The 11282-nt window shown below is 36.0% G+C and overlaps 1 protein-coding gene across 1 annotated transcript; it reads left to right on the plus strand.

The window, feature by feature from the left end:
- The first annotated feature begins 1599 nt into the window (after positions 1-1599).
- On the plus strand, positions 1600-10996 carry LOC122054001 (nudix hydrolase 16, mitochondrial-like). Its single transcript, XM_042615872.1, has 4 exons — positions 1600-2069; positions 3989-4100; positions 10128-10211; positions 10584-10996. The coding sequence occupies exons 1-4, from the start codon at positions 1999-2001 to the stop codon at positions 10905-10907; spliced, it is 591 nt and encodes a 196-aa protein (XP_042471806.1). The 5' UTR covers positions 1600-1998; the 3' UTR covers positions 10908-10996.
- Positions 10997-11282: the final 286 nt, after the last annotated feature.

The following is an 11282-nucleotide window of genomic DNA, read 5'->3' on the forward strand; positions in this document are numbered from 1 at the left end:
CTTTCTCGTCTTCGTGCTGATTCGTAGGTGTTACAAAACTATATTTTATAATTAATAAGATTTCAAAATCAATCTTGAAGAATACCTCCATGCACTTTTTCCACGTTATGAAGTTTCCCTCAAATTTTGGTGAGTAGATGCCAGATTCGACCATTTCTTTTGGTTCGGATGACAATTAGTCCTTTTGAGGCTAACTTGGCTCCGATACCACTTGTTGGTCCTCGGTCGGCAGACAAGAGGGGATGAATTGTAATGAAAAAGTAAACAAACTTTTCTCGAAACTTACAGCTTGATTAGTACAACCACTTTATTAGAATAAACTAAAATGCATAAATTAAAAGAGGCTAACGATTTTTTACTTGGTTACAGCAGGGTAGATTGTTAATCCAAGATGTTGAAAGCACTAATCAAAATTCTTTTTTTGTCGTAGGTGGAGAAGCCTCTTACAATAGTTGGAAGCACATAACTTGAAAACAGAGATGTAGTTCGAAGTACAGAAAGTGTTGTATTGAACTACTAAGAAAAAAACTTTATTTATAGTCTGCTGGTCAAATTTGACCATTTACTGACGTGACGACTTCGGGCTCCTAGAAGGGCTCCGAGTACCTGAGTGTGGATAAAACTTTATCCAATCGCAACGGCTCGCAATGGCTGGTGCTGGTAAAACTTATCTGGTCCAGACGCTTGGAACAACTCCAGGCACTCAGACCACCTTCGACAAAGGCACGTTGAGGAGGTGCCCTGGGCTACCCAGGGGCGGTCTGGGTGCCTAGACCAGTCAACTTCTTGTTGATTGTGTGGTTTTTTCTCCATTCACTTGGGTGATTTTAGCCATCCGGAATAGGGCTCACCTTAACCCATTTTCTGGCCTTCTTCTCGAGCAAGCTTTCGTTTTAGCTTCTCGTCCCTCGGAAATGCCGCGCGCTTCCTTCTTGTCCGCCAACGTACTCTTCAACAGTACCTCGTCTCTCGGATGCACTGAATTCGTCGACTCTCTCCCGTGTCGTTTTTCTCGCTAGTTGCGTCTTTTGCTTGATTACCTCGGGGTCCCTACAAATAACTCACGAGTGGTTTGACTCATTTACATCTCTATAGTTGATCTTAGCCAAAAAACTGAGAAAAGTATGCTTTATAACATTGACGACCCAAGGTATTTATATAGGGTTTTCTGCTTGCAGTGTTGTCAATTTTAAGATGCGAGAGACTAAAGAGAACTTTAGATTTCTAATTGATTAATGAGAAAAATTTTCAATAATACGTCGAACTCTAGATTCCTGATTGATTAATGAGACAAATTCCGATTGATTAATGAGAAATTTTTTTAATAATACACCGTAATTGAGTTTTGAATTCTACATCCTTATTTATAAAATTTTTAATAAATTTTAAAATTTTTTCAGTACTAAAAGAAAAAGAGATATTAATATAAGTTTATTTCATGTTTTATTAAAACTTAGTGAGTAAAGTGGACAGATTTTGATTTTATACTAAGATGTGTATTTTATTCCGTATGCATATTTTTAACATTTTGTAAAAATAATTTCCAAAATCAATTGGCAAGTAAAAGTAAAAAAAAGTGGCTAAGCGCCTTCCTCGAAAGAAAGGCAAGGGGGGAGCGATGGGGTTTGTAATTTGCGTACCGAGAGCACCACGCATCGCCTCCGCACGGCGACTCCTTCGAAGCCACCGACCACAAGCCCGTAAAAATATTTGGGTTTTGTTGTTTCCTTCTTTCTCCTCGCCTCAGCCCTTCACCTGCGCTGCTTTTCAATCCATTTTGGGATCTCCTCCCTCTGGCATCGCTGCCCCTCCCACCGCCTCAGCTTTTGCCGCCGCATCAAGGATAGCTATCTCATTCCGGCAGACAACCAGAGAGGGAAAAAATGCGAGGAAAGAGACACACAAAGTAAGAGAGACGACAGAGATTGGAAGGAAAAAAGAGGGAGGGAGGGCTGAAAAAGGAGAGTTGAATAAGGGGAATACGGAAGGGGAGAGAGCATGTGCGATTTGGTGGCCCGCACCGGTCGACATCAGCAGCGATACGAGGCCGGTTGTCGCCTTGTTGCCGGGTCCCTCCTTCTTCCCTCTCTTTTTACATCTTTTTTGTTTTCTTTTTCTTTTTTGGTGCTTATTGTAGTCGACTCTTCTTTCCGAGTAATTTCAATGCTTTCTAATTCATCAACCGATCGGCTGCTTTCTCTTTCCAAGTTTGAATTTTTATTTTTATTTTCTGGGGTCGCTGTCGCTGTCTTCTAGCTGCAATTTTTATTTGGTGATTGCCCCCTTTATATTCCATTTCCTTGACACTAGTCCATCACTTCTCTACGGATCCCGTACTTGATCTTGAAGAAGTGCAAGACCAGAACGAGTAGGCGTCTTGCACCTTGTTGAGTTGTCTATTATGTAGCTTTCTTGCTGGCCTTATTCGATGTTTATGACTTTATGTGCCTGTCTTTTTCTACTATGTAACTGTGTTAGTACGATGAGCAATGAAATAGTTTCTTGTCGCTCGAAAGTGAGAATTTTAATTACCTTTCTGTCATGATATCTGGAACTGGTGGTTAATAGCTGGGATTTAGGAAATTTCTTCCATCTGAAATATTTGGTTGGACAGTTGCTTAGATAAAAACATTTTACCAATTTAGGTAAAATATTCATTATACTTTTTGTGCATTGATGATAGATTTGTTGCCATATATCTGAAGATCGGATGGGCCCTTTTTATATTTTCAGATCAACTTTTAACTGCAAGATTGGTCTGATTTCCATCATGTACTTACACTTGTTTGATAGGAATTATGAAACTAGCTCAGTGTCTAGAATATCTTAGCACATACAAACAATAAAAGTAGCAGAGATGAGAATGCTCAAATGGCTTTGAACTGTTAATGGAAAAGGAAAAAATAAAATAACATTTACGTGTAGCTCCAATTAATTATACAATGAGAGAAAATATGCTGAGATGATATGAATGTGCAAATGGAGTTCAAACAGATTATATTTTAGAAGAGTTGAAATAATTAGAGTGGAAGGTGTAAAGGATAAATGTGCCAAAGTTATCTTTGCTTAACATAATAAAAGGTTATTTAATTGTTTGAAATGTTACAAGTGATGCAATCTTCTATAAAGTTTGATTGGCCCCTAGGCTATCACCCAGGCATCTGCGGTTCGATTCCTAGCTATGACACATTTGAGGGATTTTCCCTCCAAATGGGGTGCGCAACCGCGGACTTCTAGGCCGCCCGCCGCTAGCGCTTCCCGATTTACCTTGGCAATCGGTTGGAAATTTTTGCGGGGCTAGGCCGGTTGCCCTAGGTTTGGTGTTTCCTGGTTTAACATTTTTTTTCTATAAAGTTTGATGAGGGAAAAATTCTTTGTAACTAATGCTAGATACTTTGGATAAATATGACTTGATGATGGTGATTGGGAGAACGAGCTGTTAAAATGTTAAAATTTGTACTTTAATATTGATGTAAAGAGGAGGAAGCTTGAGCTGTTGAGCCCATATCATTGTTAGTTTGAATATGCTGGGGCTCCTTTGATGTGATCAGTATTAAAGGCCTTAGAATAAGGAATGCTTATTTATCCTTGGAGTCATTAGACATACGCTGCATTTCTCTTCATGTTTTGCTAGCTGGCTTCACTTGCTTCCTCATTTTTTTTTTATCATAAGAACATTTTCCTTAGTGCCTTTATATAATCTGATGCGTTTTATTTTCACATCTTGTGGAACTTAAAGGTTTTCCCCCCCTTCTTGATTGCCTACCCAAAGAGTTATGTGATCCTTCAAGAAAGTTAAAATGCTTTCCAATAATATATTTGTCTTTCTAAAGCTTTCTGTGGAGAAAATAATGATATATTTATTGTTAGTAATGATACAGAATTTTTAGATTGTCTATATGGTGCATTATGGGATGATATATAGTTATTTATATATTACTTGTGTATGGTTTGAGTATCAATCATCTAACATGCCACATATTTGCAGGTGTATCCCATTTAGATATAAAAGCTGTGATATTTCTGATGACAAACATAATATCGAAGTTGAAGTTCTCATGATTAACTCACCTAGTGGACCAGGCCTCTTATTTCCAAAGGTATGATACTTTCATATTTTAATTGCTTTTAAACTTTTATTGAATGTTAAATCTCCTTTATTTCATATGAAAGGTGTATAAAACTATATTTTTACAAGTTATATATTGTTTTCACAAAGCATATATATTAGTGCTTCAGTTTTTATAACAAGATTTTACTAGGTCAGCAGTTACCACATTCTATTTCCTTGTATCTTAGCTTTTATCTTGCACAATGGTGAACATTTATCAAGGAACTCATATTTTGATGCCAAAAATGTTTTTGTTTGTTTAACTGAATTTGATCTTATTTTCTTCGACCTTTTGCTTTAAGAACACTCCAGCAGTTAGTTTTAATGCTTCACTAATTTAAGTTAGTAATTACTTGACATTCTGAGTGCTACAATTTATGTTCTGTCAAAGTTACATAAAAGATGAAGGCATGTGTCAGTAAATTATTTCCTCAAAGATAACTCTTATGATGTCCATTTCTTTTATCATGACAAGATATTTGATGGAGTCATTACCTACTACAGAGAATTTTTTAACACAGTCTTTCTTCACACTTAGCATCTTCTTGTGAGTAACTAAGATATGTAACCATAAAAAGAAACTTAGCATGGGAGAAATATCATAATATCCTACACCATTGCAATTCTTTATCCTTTACCATGTTCTTTTGTATTAAGAACCAATGCCAAAATGGAAGCAATAGTTTCATTAGAGATGGTTGGTTTTGTTATGAACTAGACTTGGTTGTAAATGATAAGAGCTTTCAAGCAAATATATCAAATTTATAGGGGGGGGGGGGCAAATGTAAAGTAACATGAGATTTTGTATATATAAAGATTTAGTAGGACTATCTATCTATAAAAAAGGATAGCTCGGTGCATGAAGTTCCTGCCAATGCGAGGTCTCAGGGAAGGATTGAACTACATTGGATCTATTATATGCAACCTTATCCTACGTTGCAAAAGGCTGTTTCTGCGATGCAGGGAGCTGCCAAATTTTGTGCCCATGTTTACGCAAGCACTTCTTTGGACAAGAATGAACTAGGACATCCCATGTAAACTTCTCTCCAATTTACTATTTAGCTCCTTTCTCTTCAATTATGAGACGTGACTCCGATTAGCAATTCACATTGCTTACATTTCAAAAGAAGAAAACCTGGGTGGCTTTTTCCAATTCTTAATCATGCTCCCCTCTTATGATGGCCTTGTGATTCTTTTTTCTTTGATGAGAAAGTGTTCTAGGAAGAATATTGGTATATGCTGATACAAAGAGGAGCCATGCCCCCATTTGGAGAGGAAGATTCATTCCAAAGAGGGAAGCTTTGGAAGGATACCAACTTATCAGCCCATCCCCATTTGAACAATCAAGGGAAAATAACTTCAAAATTTTAGCTGGAAATTTTCTCTCCCATCGAAGAAAACCTACAAAGTAGTATATTTCCATGTTAGCATCATAGCATGGGATAAAATGTTAAGTTTGTCATAAAATTAATGCTTGCTAGTGTTGCAAAATTACCTTTTCAAAAATCAATCTTGAAATGAAGGATGCGAGTTGGGCTGAGCTTATGTTATCATGTGATTAGTTCACCATAGTTCTAAAAAGCTGTCTAGGTTAAGTGGAAAAGAAAGGGGATTGCTTCATCTTGTGATTAAGCATCCATCTAGATGTTTCAAAAACAATTCTAGGCAGTGACAGATGCACAACCTAAAGGGCAATGGGGGCAAAGTTGATTAGTTTATTTGGTCATGTAATATTAATAATTCTAAAGAGGATACTATTAGTTAGGTAATTTGAAATTCATGATACTTGCACAATAAAGAGAACAATTATGAAGAATAAACTATAAGAAACAACAAAATGAGTAAAGGATTTATTTATCAAAAAGATACAAGGTGGGTAGTGATATCAATTGCTAAATAAAATGGGATCATACCTTCAAATATTGAAGATGGATGTTACAATTGGATAAATTAAAGACTACTCTAACTATGGTGGCAAAAAGGTGAAGTCGCCACCTTAGCGACCCTTCTAAGGTGACCCCCGCACTCTGGAAGAGGATAAATCAGGGGGCTTATTCAGCCTTAGCCGAGCGACCTTCCTAGACAGAGGCACTGGATAACCCGAAAGCAGTATTTGCACCTGTAGATCGGGAATCGAACCATGCCTCTTTGGTGGCAAGCCTTGCCTGAGTACCAACTCGACTACACCCGCGGGGCATTAAAGACTACTCTAACATTATTATTGTGGGTCAACTACTATTTTATGTGATAAAAGACACGTTATCTTTAATAATATCTCTAGGCGGGTGTAATTGCTCCTATTTGACTCTTCCTAGATTTAAGTGGCTTGCCTAGGCAATCAGGACAGCCAGTCCAAGTGGGTTAATTAGTTCACTTATGCATGCAATCACAAATGATGGATATCATCACACTTAAAACAACAAAGTAAAAAAAACACAATTAATTGGTGCTAATCTATAAGTACTGAAAGTGAACCCAGATTACTATTTTATGTGATAAAAGACATGTTATCTCTAATAATATCTCTAGGTCTAGTGGGTGTAATTGCTCCTATTAGATTCTTCCTAGATTTAGGTGGCTTGCCTAGCCAATCAAGACAGCCAGTCCAAGTGGGTTAATTAGTTCACTTATGCATGCAATCACAAATGATGGATATCATCAAACTTAAAACAATAAAGTAAAAAAAAACACAATTAATTGGTACTAAACAATAAGTACTGAAGTGAACCCAAATATACTGATACAGTACAAACAACTCATGAATGATACTCTAATATTGAATACTGCTATATGTCACAATGTGTATGATTGAAGGAGGATATGATAGAACCTAAGGGAACAACAAGGAAGCCAATGAATAGAAGTGATATGTTAAAATCTTTCAAATCAATGGGGAAAAGGGGATTATTGGTACTTTAACCCTCACATCTTTTTGCTTCTCCCCATTTTGAGGATTAACTCCTTTTCACCAGGGTTTCTTTCAAGTCCAAAAGGATGAGTTCAGGCTCAAAAACTCTCACATTTGTTCACATAATCACAAAACCCCATACACCTCTCTTCATCTCCATATGTATCCTTAAGGTCTATTAAACTTGACCTTCGTTGCCTAGTTGACCGATTTCCTAGTTGATTACATCGTGGACTGCAATGCCCATTGATTGGTTTACTAGTTGGTTAGCCACATGGATGACCAAGGTCACCTTCTCTTTCTTCTCAGACTCATTAATTACCCTCTCTATTCTTTTGTTGAACAATAGTCTGACACCAACACCTAAAGGCACACCCCTACTGCTCATGTATAAATATTTTTAGAAATAGTCACACTTAGATATGCACCCATGTTGGATACTTGCATCAGAGTCCGAATAGCATACATTACTCCTCCCATTTATGTTCTTTGATGCTAACCCTTTAGCTATCAGTTAAACACTTTAGGATTCCCAAAACTCATATTAAAGTTTCAAGTTTGGTGACAAATGGAGAAAACAATTTTCTGTATGTAAAATATCTGAAATTCACTATTAAGATTTGGCGAGTCATACCAATTTAACAAATACATGTTGAAATTAAATAGTGTTGTTGCTCGTGTTGCATAGATAATTTTCTATAAAGGGTAAAAAAATTGCATTGATAAATTAAATAGGATCCACTGTCCAATGACATTTGTGCAAAAGTGTACATGTAAAACCAATGTTTGGTTTTTAGAATTGTGATTGATAGAAAGTAGCATTTGGTTTCTCCCAGTATGATGAACAATAGTTCCATAAATGTTATTCTAGATATAGATGTATTACATTTGGTTTCATGATTGGAAAATCAACTATAGAGGCTATTTACTTAGTAAGAGAATTAATAGAAAAATTATTGAGAAAAGGAGGACTTGCATATAATTTTTATTGATTTAAAAGAGTATATAGAAGCTATTGTGGTGGGTTTTGGAAAAATAAATATCTAATAATTATATTGATGTGATAAAAGATACATATGATAATATTGTTAGCAGTGGAGTTATTTGGGAGCATGACAAATGATTTTTCTGCAGTTATAGGTAGACATTAAGGCTAGCCCTAAGTCCCTATGTAATCCTATTAGCAGTAAATGAACTAACCATATTCAAGATAAGCCTCCTTAGCCTATGTTATTCACAGCAATATTATGTTAATTGATGTGAGTGTAATTTGATTAAAATCTAAGCTTAAATTGTAGAGAAAAATCTTTGAAATCAAAAGGGGTTTTATGGTAAGCTGAATTAAGATGAATTTAATTTCGTCAACAAGAATAGGATTATAATGAAGTATCATTAATAGGATAAAAATAAATGGAAAGAAGCTTTAGAGTCTTATGTGATTGAACAAGTACCAATATTTAGGTGGATTGTGGAATTATTAGCAAAGATAAAATAAAATACCAATATTTAAGAGAAATTAGGCATAACTTCAATAGATCAAAAAATGAGGGGAAAAAACATTTGAGATGGTATGGACATGTTCTACAGCAACTAATGAATTTTGTAATTGGAAGAATTGAAACTATTGGATTGGAATGAGTAAGGGAGAAGAAGGATGCCAAAGAAAACACTAATCATTATAATATAATAAGAAGTGATTTAATTAGGTTGAATATTACTAATGATTTAGCTTTGCATAGAACTCATAAGATTCATGTAGCTTACGACAAACATGGTTGATGATGATGAGCTAGAGTTTCTTTGGTTTTCTTTTCTCCTTATAACTTTCACTTTGGACAATTAATTGATAGTTAATTTCTGATTAAATTATAGAATGTTGAAATTACACTAAGCATATTTCTAGTCCAAACATCTGGTGATGGATAAAACATATTCTGGGGATGTTGCAACCGTGCTTCTTTAATCATAGAATCCTTCAACAAAACAAGCAAAGAAATGACAATCCAAAGACAAGAGAAAGTGATCTTCAATTTCAAAGAGGGAACAATTGTGGATGATCTACTTCATCTAACTCATCAAGATTAGCATGCCCAGATATGCAATGGGTGAACATGACTCTCTATGAGGTCTTCTTTCATACCGTCACATGCATGTGACACATTCATAACAAATTGAGAGGGAGCTTCCTAGCAAAGGGAAGAAAGTTTCTATTAAGATCTATCTAGGAAAGTTGGTGAAAAAAGGCGAGGCCGAAAAATTGCATGACTTTGGCAATAAGGGATTCCAATAGAAATACTATGGCAAGGAGATGAGAGAAAAGATACGTAGGAGGAGGAGATGTAGATATGCATGAGGAAGAGGAGATGTCGCGGTCAAAAAGGAAAAGGATTGTGTCCATGGAGAGAATGATGAGGATGATCATGTAATTGATGGAGTAGCTAAAGAGGAACAATTGATTGTGAGCAAAGAGGAGGAACTAAGAGGGAACATGGGCAATGAGGGAGGTAGGTTGCTAAGTTTTTGTGGTTGATTTTAGTTCAATGTAGAAGAAGAAAAGGGAAGTCTACTAATTAGGTTTTATATTTGAACCTGATTTACAAGAACTTGGAGCAAGGAACAAAAAGAAGATGAGGAACAAGCCTTCAAAAAAAAAGGAGCAACAATGATACAAGAAGAATTTGAAGTGATAGAATGATATTTGCTAATATCAATAATATTTCATTGTGGTAGAAAGATGAAAAAAAATGGAGAAAAAAAACATGTCATATGTTTTGTGAAGAGATCAATGAGGTACAATCACTTTCTTTCAGCTGGGTTGCAATCCTATTCTCTTAGTGTACAATTATCTTATTTTTAAGGTATGTAAAATATAAATGGAGAAAAAAATTATGGTTCTCTTCCCAGGTGGTTCCAGCTTTTGTCTTAATGATATATCTATATGTATATCCATGTCATATGTGCATTTACGGAAATTCCCCTATCTGTATATATAATTAGGTCTTGCCAATTTTCGTGTGATGCATGATGCCTGCTTGTTTTATGAGTGAACTATATTGGCAGGCACTATTTATCTGTTTTGTGATTTGCATCTTTTTTACCCCTGCGCAGGGAGGATGGGAAAATGATGAAACTGTTGAAGAGGCAGCTGTGCGAGAAGCCCTTGAAGAAGCAGGAGTTAAAGGGGATATAGTGGTAATTTAATGTATTCTATTTCCTTCTCTCTTGGTCAAAAAAAAAAAAAACTTTGGTGATCCAAAATTTTTCAATTCTATTATTGCTCTAACTACCATGTCATAAAGTTTATTTTCCAGCTAACTCTAGCTGCCTACAGATCTAGTCTCGAATTTAAACACTAAACCTGCCACAAGTTTTTGAGACTCCTAAATCTTACATAGCTCAAGCAGAAAAATTACTTGTCCTTTAAATGTGATGTCGCTTAGTGTGGGTGCATATTTTCATTTGCTGGAGAAACTTTATAGTTACCTTTTTTTTTTTTTTTAAATTCATTGCATGATTCATTGTTTCTTTTTATAATCAATGATTCAGCTTATGTTTCAATTTTAGTCATTCTTGGGGGACTATCTCTTCAAAAGCAAAACCCTGCAAGATGAATTCAGTCCAGAAGGTTTGTGCAAAGCTGCAGTATTTGCTCTACAAGTGAGAGAGGAGCTAGAGTCGTGGCCAGAGCAAAGCACCCGTTACAGGTCTTGGGTTACCTTACCTGAAGCTGTGGAGCAATGTAGACATCCTTGGATGCGAGATGCTCTTATTGAGGGATTCTCAAAATGGCTTGAGGGTATACAAACAAGGCCTGAAGGTGAAGAGAATGGCAAATCGGAAGAGGATGCCAACTTAAACGATAAAAGACAACCTTTTCTGAAAGTTTAAGTAGACTATCGTGTATTTGACGTTGGTCATTTTTGCATTTTGCTAGTATCTCATCTTTGGTCATGCATGCTATTATATGCATTTTGTTAGATGAATATCGTAGTCCTTAAGGCCTTTGTCGATGCTTGATTCTGTTCTCTTTTGTGATACTACTGCGTGCTCTGATCTGAGCATGCTCACAAAATGACAACCACGTTATAATTGAAAGAACAAAAATATCTTTAGCGTACATGGATTTGTAGGAAGCAACGTTGAATGATGGTTTGAGTTGTGCCATGTTACGCATTGTTTGAGCAGCCAATTTGGAACTGAAAAGGTGGCTGACAGATAGTTTAATGTCGCATGATGCTGGTGATGTTAATTTATTTTGCGGTA

Source organism: Zingiber officinale, chromosome 3A (assembly GCF_018446385.1).
Source record: "Zingiber officinale cultivar Zhangliang chromosome 3A, Zo_v1.1, whole genome shotgun sequence".
In the NCBI taxonomy this organism is placed as follows: domain Eukaryota; kingdom Viridiplantae; phylum Streptophyta; class Magnoliopsida; order Zingiberales; family Zingiberaceae; genus Zingiber; species Zingiber officinale.

What these genes read in the sequence shown, in the direction of transcription:
- LOC122054001 (XM_042615872.1), top strand. Translation starts at nt 1,999, where the DNA reads ATGTGCGATTTGGTGGCCCGCACCGGTCGACATCAGCAGCGATACGAG. An exon ending in CAGGCCTCTTATTTCCAAAG is followed by an intron (nt 4,101 to 10,127) that starts GTATGATACTTT and finishes ACCCCTGCGCAG; the next exon opens with GGAGGATGGGAAAATGATGA. An exon ending in GAGTTAAAGGGGATATAGTG is followed by an intron (nt 10,212 to 10,583) that starts GTAATTTAATGT and finishes TTTCAATTTTAG; the next exon opens with TCATTCTTGGGGGACTATCT.